The following is an 18,731-nucleotide window of genomic DNA, read 5'->3' as shown; positions in this document are numbered from 1 at the left end:
CTCAGCAGTGCACTTCGGTCCTTCTGCCTGCTCTGCTCCCCGCTCTGGCTCTGGTGAGTTCGCTCACCCTCCCGCGCTTCTGACTGTACCCAGTGCTTGTATAAACAAAACAAACAAACAAATAAATAAATAAAACATGCCTCTATTAAAAAAAAAAAATTAAAAAAAAAAACACTAAAAAAAAAAAAAAAAAAGAACTGGAAGCAGGGGCTCAACCGCTCTGATACCCGTCTTCACAGGCAGCGATCTGCGAGAGCCTGAGGTGCAGCAACCCAGGGGCCCCAGAGGATAGATGGGTAGAATGTGGCGGGTGCCTACAGCGGAAGCCCACGGTTTTTAAAATGGAGTGTAAATTAAAATTAAAATGCCTTACAAAAACACTGTATTTACTATCTGATACTGAGATCAAGGAAGTATTTTAATTTTTAAAATGTGCATGTCGATACACAAAACACAAGCAAATGGATGGTGGAGAGACGCGAGATCTCCGTGGGCCCCGGGATTCGCCTGAAACTGAGTTTTGTTGTCTTAGAGGCAGCAAACAGGAGCCCACGTTCAATTTCAAGTTCAAATTCAACCTTTACTGCTTACCACCTAGGCGGACCTCAACGTCCTCTTCTGCAGCCAAGAGCATGAAGCCAGTACCCTCCCCTAGAGGCGTGAGAAAGCCACAGGCCCTGCCCCCTCCCCCCTCCCCCACTGTTTTCCTCCTGGCTCGTCCCTGGCTGACTCCTCACACACGGTGTTTCCTTTATCTGTTTATCTACTACTGTTGCCCTAAATTTCTTAACACAAGGATTTTTCTGGTTTTTGCTCTGAGATCTCAGCAGCACCTAGAACACTTGTTAAGTGCTCCCTAAATATTCACTGAATGTATGAAAAAATAAATAAAAATGACTGAAAAACTGCATCTCATGTAAAATTTACTGTTCATGAGTTAATATTCTCACTACCTCTGAAAAAGCACATCCCCTGTTCTTGAAAAAAATAAGATGCCACTTTCAATCTGGGTGCCAAGTTCAGCCTGAGATGTTAAACTCAGATTTTCTTCTCAGTGATACAAACACAAAATGAATGTCCTGAGTCACAGCAACACAGGCTTGAAAGAAGGAAGTTTTCCAAGAAGTAAGATTTCCACTGTGTCTCTATATTCTCCAGTCCCTCACCCCTCCACCCTTGACTCAACAAACATAAATTTTTAAAAAAAAGAGATTGAAGAATCCAGACATTGTGAAATATACTTGGGCGTACAGGGAGAGGTGGAGTGGGGTGAGGGACAGAGGCAGGTCTGTCCAGGACCTGAGTTGGCCAGAGGGTGCTGGCAGAGGATGTCCTGACCCCCATCCTAACGACCCACTGGAAAGAGGAGAAACAGTCATGAATGGGCAGTGCTCACAGGAGAGGACAACGTCCCCCAAGGACCCCAGGAAAATCTGGCCAGAAGATCTCCATGAGAATGGTTTTGTGCAATTGCAGGGGGGGAAAAAGGCTTATCTACTTAATTTGGTCACCTTAATAAGAAAGGTGACCTCACTTTTATCACAAAGAGAACATATGAGACATAAACTAAAAATAGTCCTAACACACCAAAATATTGTTAAACTTCTTCCCGTTGCTTACTCTGCTTCTCTGCAGCAAGCACATGGGTCTGGTAGCAGCGCACTGAAGATAAACAGAAGCCCTTTGAAAAAGAATTCTGTTTTCCCAGATGTCACAGAGAAAAAACACCAAAAGCATAAAAAAGGAACTTCCAAGTCTTCGACTTATGTCCTAAACCACAGCCCACACACACAGGTCGTGAAATCTCATTCCTAGAGCTTTGACTGACTTGGCTGTTTCGGTTCTTATTTCACAAATAACATTAAAATAAGGTTTTCCCCAGGATTGTTCTGCCCTGGTATAGCATTTCCTATGCTCACGTTCCCAATTAACTAAAAATAGATTCAAAACAGCTACTGTTCAAAACAGCAAGGGCCATGGTGACGGCTGAGCGGAAGCCAAGGCAGGAGGGGTCACACAGTTCTGATTTTTTTTTTAAAGATTTATTTATTTATTTTTAAAGATTTATTTATTTATGCATACAAGAGAGGGGGTACAGGCCAGAGGTGTTGGGGTGGTGGTGGGAAGGGTGAGAGGATTCACCAGAGACAGAGTGGGGAACAGAACAGACAGACTGACCGAAATACACTGCTGAGGGGAGCAGCAGGCAAGTCAGGAGAGGTCTGCTGTGCCATGTGGGTTGCTCCCTGGCCAGCTGGGGGATGGAACTCATGCTACAGAGGCTGTGGACAGCTTCATAAATTGTGTCCCAACCCCTTGCACCACCAGGGAGGCCAATGCAGTTCTGATTTTTAGCAGGTTTTTTTTGGGGGGGTGAGGGTCCAAAAAGCAAAGCATTGTTGGACACTCAGTAAACAGTTACCCTACAAAAGCACCTTACTTTCCACTAAAAATATTAGATTCCAGCATAAAGAAGAATACTTTCAAGTATTTCCCCTCTGGGATGGTCTCCTTCTGGAGATAGCTCCTTGTTTGATTATCATTGTTGGTTTTATTTTCATATTGAATAGCTGGTCATATCAAAAACTTCTAAAATGCCATGACAATTTCACGATAAGTCACCAGCAATATATCTCAAAATAAATGGATGCAAATCTAATCACACCTGTAATCTAAAACGTCAGCTTCCTATTAAAATTCACAATTTTAAGTTAATTTCCATCCCAAAGCTACAAAAGTCTTGTCTTTAAATCCTTCCCCCCATTTTTAAAGATTATTTTAAGCTCAGTTTGCCACTGTCAACATTTAAAATACTCTTTTCTTCAATTTTAATATTATGGGAAGAAAAGTGACAAATCCTCCTTCAAAGATTTCACCTGGGGCCTCCCTGGTGGCACAGGGGAGTTAAAGACAGCGCTATCAAGCTATCACCAGCCACTGCAGCACGAGTTCGATCCTCCGCCAGGGAGATAATCCATCTGGAGCAGCAGACCTCTCCTGTCTCCCCGCTGCTCCTCTCAGCAATGGATTTCAGTAGATCCGCCCGTTCTACTCCCCACTCTGACTCTGGTGAATCCTCTCATACCCTCCCCCACACACACCTCTGACTTACACCCCAGTTCTTGTATGCATAAATAAATAAATCTAAAAAAAAAACAGATTTCACCTGAGCACAGGTAAATGTCTCTTTACTTCTCAACAGAATCCCATCCATCATCTCCTTTCCTGCAAAAAGGAAGCTACTTGAGCACATCTAGGTCAATGACAACCACTACAGCTGCTAGAAACTCAATGACAAAGAAATGGTTTATAATATCCGATCCACACTTCCCTAGTCCTCACCGCTGCCAGATGCTGTTCGAGAGGCTTCACATATGTAAACTGAGTTAATGTCCACATAGATTATATTCCTACTCTACAAACATTATGCTCTCTCTGATGTGTGCATATGTTGGAAATAAAGACTATTTCCACGTTTTGGCTCAAAGCAGAGAGCACCAGCAAATAAAACTGAAAACAATGGACATTTTATGAGCATAATCTTGTCCCCACCCAAAATCCTGTCTATTAAGCGCCTACTTGCACCAGGCACCGTAGCAGGCACTAAGACGACAACAACGCTCAAGTTACAGCCCCCACCCCCAAGGAGTTTCAGAACACTGGGGAGAGACAGAAGAAGAGCAACACTTAGGACTCGGCACAAACAGGCCAACACAAGATATAATGAAAGTAGAAAAGACACGAGAGAGCTGACCGCCGTTGGTCTGGGTACCTGCTGACACATCACCATTTGTGCATGTGCGCACACTACAAACGTGCACACACGCACACACACATGCACAGACACACAGAGGGCGCGTGGTGATGCTGCGTCTTTCACAGAAAACAAGGTATGTTTGACTCACTTCCTTATCTTCTGCTCTAAACAGGCGGTACACTTCATGCGACAGGTATTTCGCCACAGTATGTTTTATTTATTTATTTATTTTTAATATATTTTTTTAAGATTTATTTATTTATTATTATTATTTTTTATTTATACAAGCACTGGGTACAGTCAGAAGCGCGGGAAGGTGAGAGAATTCACCAGAGCCAGAGCCGGGAGCAGAGCAGGCAGAAGGACCGAAGTACACTGCTGAGGGGAGCAGCGGGCGGCAGGAGAGGTCTGCGCGCCATGTGGGACCCTCCTCCAGTGGCCGGGGAGCAGCTGGGGATCGAACCGGCACCACAGAGGCTGCGGGCAGCTTTCCAACCCAGAGCTCAACCGCTGCGCCACCAGGGAGGCCCGCCACAGTATGTTTTAAATATGAAGTCGAAAGAGCAGGCTGAGCGAGACCACGTGCTTCCATCTGGGTCTATCGACATTACAATGGATTTTATTATTAGTGTGAATTATACATAAATGAAATGGTAATGATACACAATAACTCTGTTTCCCCAACTTTCTTCTCCTTTCACAGTTTCCACGAAGAGAATGAGGCCACGGTCATTTCCCGCCGCGGCTGCGAAACCTGAGGACATTCCAATGAGGGAGCAGCTGCTCCCCGGCCTGGAGGGCCTCCGTGGGGAACACCCCCTTCGGGGCAAAGGGAGAGGCCGGCGCCCACTGCGTCCTGGCCCAGGGGTCACCCTTGCATTCTGCTCACACGTTGCTGGCCAAAACCAGGCACACGGCCGACAGCTACACGCCTGAGGCCAGCGGGGTGGACAAATGTGCCTTCCCCAGGAGGAGGCGGCAAATACTGGAACAATACAGTCTAGTCCAGTGGGGTCTCATGGCTCTGACGTGAGGTCACTTGCTGTACCAATTGCTGCCTCCTCTTCCCTGGCTCCCTCCTCCTCACTAGCTGTTTGCTTGGAGGTCGCTGCTCACTGAGGCCTTCCCTGACCACCTCCTGTTTGCCAACTCTGCTCTGCGGTTCTCCATACTTTCACTTGGGTCAAAATCAACAAGTGTGTGTGTGTGTGTGTGTGTGTGGTGGGGTGGGGTATGTGGTGTTTGTGTGTGGTGTGTGGGGGTGTGTTTGTGTGTGGGGGGTGTGCGTGTGTGGGGGTGTGTTTGTGTGGGGTGTGTGTGCGTGTGGGGTATGTGTGCATGCATGTATGTACAATTCTCCATAAAAAACTATGAGCATCTTTCTTTGGTGCACAGGTTTTGTGTAATCTCGGGATGGAGTCACACTCACAAACACATCCCCTGCACAGAGGTCAGTGACAGCAGGACCAGCCACAGACTAGGAAGCGTCTTGTTCCGAATATACTAAGAGATTCAGCAGCCCGCTGACCCCCAGTGCTCACCTCCAACGAGAAGCTCCACCAAACCCCACGGGGAGCAAAGGAACCACGTGCGCCCACCACACTTCACAACGTTTATATTAAAAGCAAAGTAAGGGCCTCCCTGGTGGCGCAGCGGTTGAGCGCTGGGCTGCGAAGCTGCCCGGAGCCTCCGCAACGCCAGTTTGATCCCCGGCCACCGGGTGAGGGTCCCACATGGCGCGCAGACCTGTCCTGCCACGGGCTGCTCCCCACTCCCCTCAGTAGTGTACTTCGTTGGTCTGCCTGTTCTGTTCCCCGCTCTGGCTCTGGTGAATTCTCTCACCCTCCCATGCTTCTGACTGTACCCAGTGCTTGTATAAATAAATAAATCAATCTTAAAAAAAAAAAAAAAAGGTGAAGTAAGCCAAGGCCAAGCACCTCTCCTCCCAGGCTGCGGTCTTTGAACTACTGGGCAGGATGCAAAGCATCTGGTGAGCAGTTAACAAGTGACATCTGATCAGAGACCCCTGCCCCCCAGTCCCGCTGGGAAGGGGCTGGTCCCTCGAGAAGACCGAGTAGACCAACTGGTTGGAGGAGACCACTTATATTCTTGTTCTCAGTGGCAGCACACTTGTTCTGGCACCTTCCTGTCCGGGCTGCAGAGGCCCCTGCCTTCCACTCCTCTCTCCACCTTCACCTGCTCAGCACACTCAGGTCACTCCCAGTTTTAGAAAAAGGGACAAGGAGGCCTGATGAGTGACAACAATGTGGTTTCAAACAAGAGATGGCCCCTGGAGCAGAAGAGATTTCAGGAAGCACAAAGAGTGCAGGGAGAGAACCCCGACAGCCTCTCTCACAAGCCAAGGCCTGTCGGCCACTTTAACCAGAAGATGACTCTGCCTTTAGGCTGCTGGTGTTATTGTGTTCAAAGGAGAAAAGAGGTTTTAGGGTTAGGGTAAGGGTGAGGGCAGAAGGAGAGGTTCCCAACCCAAACTTTCACACCAACCTACTTAATACCTTTACCAGCAAGATACTGCCTTTTATGCTCTTGGCACATTACACTCAGTGTCTGCTAGATGTCATATGGCCACTGCAGGGCAAGTAAAAAGTATCAGGTTTTTCCGCCCTCCCACCATTAGATTAAATGCATGCCTGATGGCGGACACCTGGAGTAGGGTATGGGCATGCATCAGTGGGCGCACCTGAGCCAAGAGACTGGGCATATAAGGCCAGGGCGGCAGAAGACGGTGTGGTGTGGTATGGTGTGTGGAGAAACTCCATACTACAGTCAGAACAAAAAAGAAGAGTAGCAGGAAGAAAACAAGCAGAGAAGCAGAGCCCACGAGAGAATGCGAGAGAGCCCAGGAAAGAGTGAAGATTTACCGGGGGCTGGGAGGTCTGCCAGCCTCCTAGCCGCACCCCCCCACCCGGCACCCCTGCCTGCCATGTACCTGGGTGCCGCACTACATGTAAAAGCTCAATAAAAGCCTGAAAAGCCACCGAGGCCTTCAGCACTCTCCTTTACCCGTCTGCCCGGATCACAAAGAACCCGCTCGCTGCCTTCCTGGCACTACAGCCACCAGCTAAAATTCTAGCTATGTACGATCCAGTCTCACTCTGGAAGAGAGGGCTAATATGCCCTGAGACTCCACTCGCCAAAGCACTGCGCCAGGTACTTCTGGACCTTGTCATCAATCTGATGAACAGAAGCATGAGGTAGGAGTGAGGAAATTTGAGGCTCAGAAAGGTGAAGTTCTTTGTCCAGGTCCTGTAACTGGTTGGTCCAAATGTAACCCACGCAGATCTCTCTCTGATTACACCACGAAGTCATACTTCAACCTAACTACAGTCATAATGTAGACAAAAAATCTGTTGCAACCCAAGAAATGGGAGTCTTGACAAAAAGGCACACATCTCAGGCCTGGGTCTCTTTATTCATTGTGGGGCCCTCTGTCCCAAACCCTGTGCAAAGAGAAGGCTTAAAAAGCAATGAACGAGGGGCCTCCCTGGTGGCGCAAGGGGCTAAGCATCAGCACTATGAAGCAATCCGCAGCCACTGCAGCACGAGTTCGATCCCCAGCCACGGAGGTGACCCACATGGCGCAGCAGACCTCTTCTGACTTACCCGCTGTATTTCAGTAGATCTGCCTATTCTGCTCCCCACTCTGTCTCTGGTGAATCCTCTCACCCCACCCCCCACACTTCTGGCCTATACCCCAGTTCTTGTATGCATAAATAAATAAATCTTTAAAAAATAAAAAGGGCCTCCTCTGGTGGTGAAGCGGTTGAGCGCTGGGCTGCGAAGCTGCCCCCAGCCTCTGCAGCGCCGGTTTGATCCCCGGCCGCTGGCGAGGGTCCCACATGGCGCGCAGACCTCTCCTGCCGCCCGCTGCTCCCCTCAGCAGTGTATTTCGTCGTTCTGCTGTTCTGTTCCCCGCTCTGGCTCTGGTGAATTCTCTCACCCTCCCGCACTTCTGACTGTACTCGTGCTTGTATAAATAAATAAATAAATCTTTTAAAAAATAAAAAAATAAAAAATAAAGCCATGAAAAAGAATAGCTGGGAATTTTGGGGGCTTCTGGAACACAAGGAGCTCCACCTTGCTAGATCACCCCAAAACGGAGTGATTAGTGTGAGGGGAACAGAAATAATCAAACACCTTCCCTGTGCTTCCCGAACTTCTCCTTCAGCTTTCATTGAGTTTGGTGGCTTAGAAGAGTTTGAGGTTATACATTTAGCAGTGACTGATAATCGCATCTCAAAATCTTTCAGATCAGCAAGCACCCCCATCCCCCCACACTGACATACCTTGTTTTACTGCACTTCTCTTGACAACACCTCAGATAATGCTTTTTTTTTAATTAGACAAATTAAAGGTTTGTGGCAACACTGCTTAGTCAAGCAAGTTTATCGGTGTCGTTTGTCCAACAATATCTTTGAGACATCATGTTAGCGCACTTAGTAGACAATACAGCCTGGGCCTAACTTTCCTATGTACAGGAAACAAAATAAGTGGTGACTTGCTTTATGGCAAGGTCCGCCTGATTGCAGCAGTCTGGAGCACCTGTAAAATGGCCACGATGTGCCTGAAACTGACACAGAGCCAGAGCCTGGGTCTGGGCCTGTACCTGGGTCTGAACCTGGGCCTGAACTTGGGCTTGGGCCTGGGCCTGAGCCTGGCACCATCTTCAGTTTTTCCTCAACGGCTCTAACACTTTCACAATCAATTTCAAATGAATGAGAGTAAGAAGTAACAGAAACATTTATCCTCACCACAGATTTTTCTAAATGTCAAAATGCTCCCTAAGCCTTTCCCAGATTTCCCTAGTTAGAATTAACTGCTCCACTGACTACTCGCTTCATGGAAATATCTCTGTTAGCCCTTAACTCTGTGTTCCGGTCTCCCCACCTGAATGCCCGCTCGCTGAAGGCAGAACCCCGGTCTCGCTCACACTGGACATGGCATCTCTCCATGCATACACCTTGGACCTAGCAGAGAGCAAACCCCCATATACACTGGTTTAAACTGAACAGAACTTTTTAATATTCAGATATTTTACCATGTATGCATTTGCCACTTGGTTTCATTTTTAATGCTCTAAAAATGAATGATAGTATGATCCAGTGTTTCCCAGATTATGACTCAGAATTTATATTTGGAACTCTTCAGGCCCAAAACACCCTGCTAGGGATAATAAACAAACCTACCTCTGCATCTTTACTTCCAGTGCAGGGAAAGAGAGACAGACACTGAATACTTACTGAAGGATGAGGATAAAGAAATCTGTGATTATGATGGGGGATAGGAAAATACACAATTTAAAAGGCTATGCTCGCCAAATAATTTCATCTCACTTCTTAAACCCATGGCTCCCACCATGTACAGACCTCAGCACAACCCTGCAGCCAGTGCCTCACTCCTGAGCCGAGATGCTCTCCTCATATGCACTGTCTCTCGAACCTCTTCCAGTGATGAACTTGGCCTTGTCAAGGTCACCAATAACCTCCGTGTTGCCAAATCCCTTCAGTGAGTCTTGTCTCCCCTGATTTATTGGCGTGACAGCGCTGAACATGCCCCTCACCAGGGACACTCACCTTTCCGCCTTTCTCGGTGTCCTTTATTGATCTTTTCCAGGATCTCTATTTCTCCCAATCTCTAAATGTTGGAGTAGCTCGAGGCTCAGTGCCCCTTCTGGAACTGTACACCTAGCAACGAACCCAAGACCTCACAGGGTTACTAACAAGCACTGGAATCACACTACAACCGAGACAGGTAAGTGCATTTCTCCCTCCAAATCTTGTCTTCCAAATTTCCCCTCTCACTATGTGACAACTGTTTTCAAGTCACTTAGGTGGAAACTCTTGGTCTCGCTGCAGAGACAGCTAGTCACCTCCTAACACACATTCAGCCACTCTTGCATTTGGTAGTGGCCGCATGACTATGTCTGGTTGAGGAGCTGTAAGGAGTGACGTGTGACTTGTCCTTAGGGCTTGGGAATGTGCCCTCCTCCCCTCCCCAGTGTCCTCCCAAGGACGGGAATGCTGATGAGAGTGAAGGAGCTGGGGCAGCCATCTTGGGCTACAAGCTAGGTGCCGCATACTGAGGATGAGAGAACAGAAGAACAGATTCATCCTGGCTCCCCAGTAACCACGGTGTCTGTCGCTAAACCAGACTCAACCATCTATCCAGATTCTGACTTAAAAGAAAAATAAGCTTTTATCTTGTTTGTGCCATTAGTCATTTAGATCTCTCTGCTGCAGCAGCCAAACCAAACCAATATCCTACTATTAGTTTCATTTTTGGGGTCTTCACATCACCCGACTTTTAAATGCTGAACTTGAACCTGGCAGTAATCAGTCTTCACAGAATTAAAACACGTGGCATTGGCTTCGGGGGCAGCACAGGCACTGGCATCACAGGACAGAAGGCTGGTGACCCTTGTTAGGCCACAATGAGACATTTGGTCAAACCTGTGGCACCTTAGAAAACAGCCCACATGCCAGCACGGCCTGTAATTCTAGGGGAACTGGTTGAACAATTCAGAATTTGGATGCCTACTGGCTTCTTGCCACCTTAAGCAAGAAGGCCCACAAAGTGAGGCCCACTCAGGCTACAGCTTGCCCCTTCACCGGCAGAAATGAAAGGGAATATAGTTCTGCCCGAGGCATGTCCTAGGTCTACAGTCGTAAGCTTAGGCAGAGGCTGGTAATTTGGGGACTCACAGGGTTGGAAAGGCCCACCCCTTGAGCACCCCTCAGGAAACCAGCTGGAGAAGCTGGCCCACCCAGGAAAGGGCTCTCCTCTCATGCCCACGCCAGACCTGGCCCCAGAGGAGGACAAGTGGAAAATCTGCCCAGAGGGCCACAGCGTACAGGACTCATGGGAGCTCCCCTGACGGGGCAGACCCGGGGCTACTCAACAGGCAAGACCAGGGCGTCTCGCCAGTGCCAAGGCGGGAGCCCCCACATGCAGCCTGGCGGGAGGTGACCAGGGAAACAGGTCAGGGAGGGTCTGCGTGCCCCATCCTTTCCTCTTCCAAATGGAAGCTCTTCTTTCCCCTGTTTTACCCCACCCTGCCATGGCATATGGAAGGGGTGGGGGGCAGCAGCTAACCTGTATTTTTATCTAAAGGTCCTGGACTCCGAAGTACATAGGAGTTGGTCTCTGGGAAGATGCAGAATTTTAGATTTGGGAAGAAGCGTTTAGAAAGAAAAGCCTAGTCCTTTCTCCCCTTCTGACATCAGAGAGCTTTCCGCAGAACACACGGCTAGCCAATAAAAACCATCTTTCTCAGGCTTCCAGCAAGGAGCTGTGGCCATGTGACTCAGGTTCTGGCCAGTGGGAGGCGAGCACAAGTGATCCAGGCCACCTGTAAGGCGCGCCATTCGAGAAGGCATGAGACTCCTCCTCGCCTCTCTGCCCACTGGCCAGCAGGCAGACATATGTGGGCCGAAAGATGGAAGGCATGTGTTCTGCAAGTTGGTAGAAGACAGAAGGCGCTCGGGCCCCCCGTGAGCCTAGAGCTGCCACCGCAGCCCCAGTCTCCTACCCAGGCTTCTATTTAGAGAGAAATAAATATCGATCGCTTTAAGCAGCTGCCAGAGCGCGTCTGCTACAACGGTCCACTGACGACATCCTGACTCACGAGGCATCCTTGGCGCCGTCCCTTTACACCCCAACGCACCCCATCACGTCATGCCACTGGCTCTACACACACCTGCCCACCCACCATCTGACCTCTCTCACCCTCTCCACCAATAACCCTGGCCCTGGGACCCCTGAAATGGCCTCCTCCTCTTCCTGCTCTCACTCCTCACCCCTTTATTCTCATCACAGCAGCCAGAGCCAACATGTTTCCTTTAAAACATGAATCAGAATGCAAACCCCACGAGGGCAGGGCCTTCTGCCTGTTTTGCTCATTGGTGTGTCCTCGTGGCTGGGAACAGTGCATATACAGGCCAACAACAGTTCAAATGACGACTTTTCAACTTTACAATGTGCCAAAGCGACACAGAGTGAGCAGAAGGCAAACTCGTGGTCTGATCTTTTCCTGGGTGAGCAAGAGACGGCGCCGCCCTCTGTGCTGGGAAGCGGCGGCAGGTCCCAGGCAGCCCCACCATCCAGGATGACAACGGCCCATCCAAGACTCTGGGGCTGGTTCTCACCCCCAGTATGGCAGTCGATAAACTGCCTGCAACATAACACTTCTGACAACATGGGCTTTCTAAAGATGATTTTGCAGGCCTGTTGGTTAGCAAGTCTTCTTTTTTAAAAAAAAAAAAAAATTTATTTTATATCATTCTTATATCATTTTTCATTTTTGCATATGTATGCATTTTCATTTTGATTATATTCCCCATACATTTGCACCCCCCTTATTTTGACCCTAGTCCTTCCTCTTCCCATCCCTCCCCACCCCCCGTAGCGTGTCTCTGGTTTATAGTTGCTTGTTGATCTTGATTTTTACTTTGTATTAATTAGTCTTTTTCCTGGCCCCTTATTTAGGTTTTCTAAATTCCTGCTATGAGTGAGACCATCTGGTATTTTTCTTTTTCTTTCTGACTTATTTCGCTGAGCATGATCCCAGCAAGTGTTCCTATTACTAATTAATTATTAACATTTATTAACTAATCAGTGCTCTGGGCATGCAGGTGAGGCCAGGCTGTGCTGTTTGGGAGGTTAGGTGTAGTAAACACATTTTTGGCTTTTGACTTACAACCAGGTTGATTGGGATGTGACCCCATCGTAAGCCGGGGAGGATGTGGACTGCATTTCACGCAAGACATCACCAAGAAGTCGCAACACGATTTTCATACCAACAATAACAAAAAGAATACTGCCTGTTAAACCACAACAGAACGCCTTAATAGCAGACAAGGACAAGGCGGTGATCAACCCTAGCCTCTCACTGCCTTGAAATTTCTGTGTAAGGAATGCAGAGTTACTCTGACCTTCGCGGTGTTGCCTGGGTGGGAAAAGCAATCCTTCTAAGTGCATGTTCAATTTTAAAGGTGACACAGCTTCAGGGACTTGTGGCTTTCTGCCTCTGTAAAGCTCCCTAGTGCGCTTGGTTTTGCTCTGCAATAAAATACTGGATTGTGGTCATTCCTCCAACAACATTTTTTTCACTAACAGCAAATTTGACATCCACTGCTGTTTCCATTGCTGTCTGCATACAAAGTAACATTTGCTTTCAAGGCTGATCCAAGTGTCCTTTTGGGGAAGGCATTTAAAAATGGCAACTAAATTTAACAGGTGTAGCACTCATCTAAAGGGCCAATAATATGAACAGGTAGAATCAGGTTTGCACATCCACAGGAAGTGACACCTGTGTCACAGCTGCCATCTGGCCAAGGGTGACTAAGCCATTATAAGCTTCCCAATTTCAGAGATGTTAAGATATGGGGGGCAGAAGAGGGTGTGGGGCGGGAGGGCCTCTCAGAATTGACTGAAACCTAGTGTCGAGAAGTCAATCTTCAGAATGAAGGGCTGTATCTCCCGCCTCTGTGGCCTCACCGCTTGCTGGAGCAAATGCATCCACCTCAAGGCCACAACACCGGGGAACACGCTTCCTCCCCCTCCCACAGTGCCTTGTCATCATTGACTATTCAAAAGCCACCTCCTAAAGTTGCACCCACCCCACTGCTCTCCATTCCTCAGCCTACGCCATTTTTCTTCATAGCATTCATCACAACTGACCTCTCCCGTGTGTCTGGTCATCCTAGGTCTCCTCCCACTAGGATGAAGCTGCATGCAAGCAAGGCTCATAGGGTGTAGCCAGGCAGCAAACCACTGTTGAATGAACACTCCAGGAAGACTTCACCACCCCAGACATGCTTCTAGAACCATGAGAAAAATGAACTCTGCATTGAGCAAAGGCCTGGAGAGCCCACAGCCCTCATCAAGAGTCTCTCCTGGAGCTTCCCTAGTGACCCAGAGGTTAAGTCTCAGTGCTACGACAGCAAAGGCCCACTGTGACGACCTGAGTCTGATCCCCGGCCAGGGAGTTGACCCACATGGCGCAACAGACCTCTCCTGTCTTGCCTGCTGCCCCCCTTAACAGTGTATTTCAGTGAATCCACCTGTTCTGCTCCCCATTCTGTCTCTGGTGAATCCTCTTCCCCCCTACCATGGCCTGCACCCCAGTTCTTCTAGACAAAAAATCTTTAAAAAAAAAAAAAGTCTTTCTCCCTGCTATGAGGGCAGAGGGCTATTCAATGAGTGCCACTCTCAGCAACAACTAGGGCTTCCGCTTCCCATTTCAAAAGGGAAAATAAAAATGCTGTGAACATTACTCAGGTTATTTCTGTTAACGGTGTTTTAGTAAAGGGATTAAGGACCCTGGAATCAGACTCTGGATTAGAAGTCAGGTTCCTCCACTTACTAATGTGTGCTTTTCAGCAAGTGGCTTAATTTCTTTTAGCCCCAATTTTTGTATCTAGAAGACGGAGTTAGCAATATCAAGCTGACTGGGCAAGGGATGCCAGGCCATATTAAGAGCTCATGGGACGTCAGCTGACATTACGGCTCTCTGTCTCTTGGCTAAAATAAACAAAAGGAAAGGAGGGGGGAGGCTCAGAGCCTACACCCCACTCTCCCACCAGCCTGAGGAAGAAGAATGCTGGTTCCAAAGTGAGTGGTAGCAACTATTAACTGGACAAAAGTGAACTTAGATCCTGAGGTTATGAAGAAAGACAAGGTCAAAGAAGTGGAGCTGCTAGAGAGGAGAGGCCAGGGTGTGGGTTCCGTGTTAGCTCATCATAGAGAGGAGCTCATCTGCTGTCTCCAAAATCTGCTCGTCAGAATTCTGTACCCCACCCCAAACAAGAGAAAAAAACCCGTACTTATCTCCGTCCCCACCCCCTACACATCACACTGATCATTAGAAGTGGACTGAGTTTGATTCTCTATGTTTCTGGTGTCTGCTCCCATCCATTCCCAGTGTCACTGCCTGAGATCCGACTCCACTGCCTCGCTCCTAGACAGCAGTGGCAGCTCCTAATTTGTCTCCAGCCTGCAGCCACCTTCTTCCAATCCATCTTCTGACCCTTACGATCTTTCTAAACCTTTAAATTCCCTCAAGGGCTTCTTTACAATCTTACCAAGAAAACTCAAACATTTCTGAACGTGCGCCAAGAGCTGGTGCCTGCCTACCTGCCCTCACTCTCCAGTCCCACTACTTCTTGCTGTTTCCTGAGCTCCAGGCCTCACAGCCAGCCCCAGCAGCCCTTCCTCTGCAACTTCTGCTCTGTGGAAGCATCACTTTTCCTTGAAAGTCTTTACGAAGACACTGCCTCGCCAGGGATCCCGGCTTGTTTTTCTTACGTCTGGTGACACCTCCAAATTAGTACTTAGCATCCAGTATTGTAACCTCTGGACTTCTGTGTCTACCCCCGCCTCTGATAAATTATCATTTCTTTAAGAAAAAGGACTGTTTTTCCCCTAACGTACCTAGCACATTGGCTGGGGATACACAGCATCTTCAAAAAACATGTTTGTTGAGTGAACCACTTCAGGGGTGTGATGAGAGTTAGACTCCACACCTGATCACATCATGAACGCGTTTATGAAAAGTGACACTTCCGCAGAAAAACTATGCCGCTCAGGCAGGCTAGCAGGATATTTATAAAGAAGCCGTGGTGAATTCATTGCCAGTTGTTAAGCAGTAAAGTGTAGTAAAAAGAGCTTTTAGATCAGGACCCCTGGGTTTGAATTCCAACTCTGCCACTTCTAAGCCAGATCACTACGGACAAGCAACTTAACCTAAATCTCAGTTGCCTCACCTGTACAATAAGGAAAATAAGAACCTACTCAATTGTATTGTTTTATCAATTGAGACAATGGTTTTCAAGTGACTGGCACAGAGCAGGCTCCTAAGGCTGTGAATAAATGTTGGTGCCTTTCCACTTATAGCACACTGTGAAAAAGTCCAAGGTCACATTTTGATATCAGATTTTGATATCACATTTTGATATCACATTTTGATATCAGATTTAACTTTCCAAAGTCACATTTGGGAAGAAGACAAGCACTCTTCTAAAGCCTTGACCACACCCGGAATCCCAGCCAGCCATCTTGAAGATTAACTAGGTCATAAAGAAGATTTATAGAAGGAAAAAAAGCAAATAATCTCAATGTGATCACATCCCACAACTGCAAAACTGCTTAAAATACCTGTCCTACTCACAGCAACATTGGTACATGAAAAACAACCTATGAGCAACACATGAGAAGGATAGTAAACAGTGGTGCTCTGGAATGCAGGTCCCAAGAGAATGGGAATCCCTTTGTCAGGGATCTGTTCCACAGAGCACTGAAGGCACCACTTCAGAAACAATAATAGCAGTGAGGGCAGAGAAACACCCCACCTGCAAAGTCCAAGATGGAATACGTAAGAACTGGAGGGAAACTGTCAGGGGGACCATAGGAGTCCATAATGTAAAATCTTCTAAAGCTACAGGTCTATTTTTCACACATTTTCATTTTATTAAATATGATTGAAAGAACACAGTCTTGCCTGTTCTCACCCAGAGATGAATGTTGGAAGGTTCACTAATATAAATGGATTATTTTCTAACAAAAGTCACCACCTACTTGTGACACAAGTTCCCACCAATAAGAAACAATAAAAAAGCAAATGCTTTGGAACCAGCTCTCTTAAGAAACACCTTGTTTTAGAGTTAAAGAAAATGGATTTTGCTTAAAAAGCTTTAAGGAGATCCCCCATCCCCAAAATGTTTATTCTAAAAGCAGCTGAAAGTAAAATTGCCAGTCACTGAACTGTTCCTTTGTGTTCATGAAAACAAATTTGAACATCATTTTATGCTGATCCACGAATTTAAATTTTTACATTGATTTTAATATTCTGTTCATCACAGAAATGTTCTCCTATCGCCTCCACAATGATTACATTTGTCCTCTATCTGGTCACCAAAAAATCACACCTTCCTCAAGAACTGGGTAAAGTGAAAAGCCACGGTTCAGTCTACAAAGTCTTTATTAACTGGGTTATGTGCATTACTGGTTTGAAAACAATTTCTTAGTGAAAATTCAAAACATATAAACCAGGAACCATTTTTAAAAAGGTGAAAGATTTACCCACTCTGAAGAGAAACCAGAGTATAAAACCAGGAACAATTGAGAGACTGTCAAGAAAAAAAAGTAATTCCTGGGAGCTAAAGACTCCTAAAACCACAAACTCTTTGCCTTAAGAGAAAGTATCCAATAGAATTAATATTAAAGAAAAAAGGGGGGAGCAACACTTAAAAACTACATAAAATAAAGTGCTTCTCAGGGGGGGTCTCTTGATAATTTTGACCTGAATGAAAGACTGTTCAAAATCCTAATTTAAGGTTGCAATCCTGATGTATATGAGGGAACAAAGTCAGTCACACAGAAGGGGCAACCCTGACTTCCCAAACAGCCAAATATCACAACAATTTGTAAATTTGTCTTTTTTCCTACTTGACCCTTACTTAACCCACAACTGGCATGTCCCATCCCTGGAGAATTTTAGTCCCAAGCACACATACTAACTACTCTGTAGCTAAATTGAAGCATGGACCTTCCACAGGTACAACCAACCTGATGGAGGACTACTTTGAATATAACACTATTTCAGGAAGTTTTTGATGAACGAGTGGAAGAAATGAGGAGGGACGCTGGAGAGAGTGAGGCCAGCAGGAGTCCTGAAAGGGATGTTCCCAATTTGTTAAAAGGAAGGGATAAATCATTGGGAACACAGGAAATTCCTTGTTCCCTAATCGCCACTGTTTTTATGACAATCTTATTAAATAATCTTTAAAACATCACGACGTGCATGATTCCTTTCAGAAAAGAGAAGGGGGAGGGGCTCACAACGTCATTTGCTTCCAGTTGAGTAGGTCTGCTACAGCAAAACACAAGTTTGAAAGGCACAGAAAATAAAAAGGCAGCATGAGAAAGCAGTGCGCCAGAAGTCATAAGTGATCTGATAAATTACTAGACTTTAACTGTAATTCATTCAACTATTGAGAGAATACATTATCAACGAATCTGTCTATAGGCCACCCCCAGACACAAACTCATGTTCAATCAACTTATACCATGAAATAGCCACACATACTTGGGATCCCAAATGCTAACTTTAAAAACATACACCCACCATACATTCTGATTCCATCCAAAATTATTCTTTAAATCGCTGCAGTAAAGGCGCGCGCGCGCGCGCGCGCACACACACACACACACACACACACACACACACATTTTAACTTGATGTAAATCTAGCCCTTCTTGTTTAAACACCCCGAAGAATTAATGCCTCAAGATGCTCTCCTCTTCTTCAGATCCTAAAAGAAACTCGAAAAGAAGCAAATGGAGTTCAGAATGAAGAAAAAGGCAAGGGAACACGGGAGAATACAACCGAGACCCTCTCAGAGACTCATTTTATTCTTGGAAAATGTCATCTCCATTCCTTCCCGGAGCCCAAAGGCCAGGCACCACTGGCGCAATATCATCCACAACCAAAGCGCCCAAGAGTTGCCAACTAATCTCCCAAGGTGTTCCCCAACATCCTCACCTCATCAGCGCTCAGCTCCTCCATCGCTTTCCTCTTAATGGTGAAAGGCGTTAGAGAGAGATCCTTCTGTTCTTGAGACCAGGGCGGGAGGAGAGTGGAAGGTGTCTATCGGGCTGTCTGGTCCCCCCGAATGGGGGAGGTTTCAGAATTGCATAGTCAGAGGTTAAAAAATAAGAACACGAGAGGCACTGAACTGCCTTGGCTTCGGTCACTCCAATCGCCCCAAAGACTTCTACAGCTGCTTGTGCCCTGAGCACCCTCCTTTGGCGGCCACCGCTGCTGCTACAGGGCTATCTTAAGGCGCCACTTATTACCCTCTGCTTCCCAGGTTACCCAGACTGGCGAGCTCGGTCTCCAGCGCGTCTCGTGCCCCGAGCCTGCAGTGTCTTCGCGGAGGTGGCGCGGCAGCTGCGC

General features: G+C 47.0%; 1 protein-coding gene across 1 annotated transcript in view; it reads right to left on the bottom strand.

Annotated features, from left to right (window-relative positions):
* The window catches only part of UBE4B (ubiquitination factor E4B), a gene marked incomplete at both ends in the record, with an annotated part of 90,732 nt that extends 72,391 nt beyond the window's left edge, over window positions 1-18,341 (bottom strand). The window contains 2 exons of the mRNA XM_084244065.1: window positions 15,769-15,831; window positions 18,318-18,341. Of these exons, the coding sequence (XP_084100191.1) occupies window positions 15,769-15,831; window positions 18,318-18,341 (87 nt within the window). The remainder of the gene's footprint in view (window positions 1-15,768; window positions 15,832-18,317) is intronic.
* Window positions 18,342-18,731: the final 390 nt, after the last annotated feature.

This window comes from Talpa europaea, assembly GCF_964194135.1.
Source record: "Talpa europaea genome assembly, chromosome: 9".
Taxonomy (NCBI): Eukaryota; Metazoa; Chordata; class Mammalia; order Eulipotyphla; family Talpidae; genus Talpa; species Talpa europaea.
The sequence above is the reverse complement of the archived record's forward strand: the minus strand, read 5'-3'. Positions and strand labels throughout refer to the sequence as shown.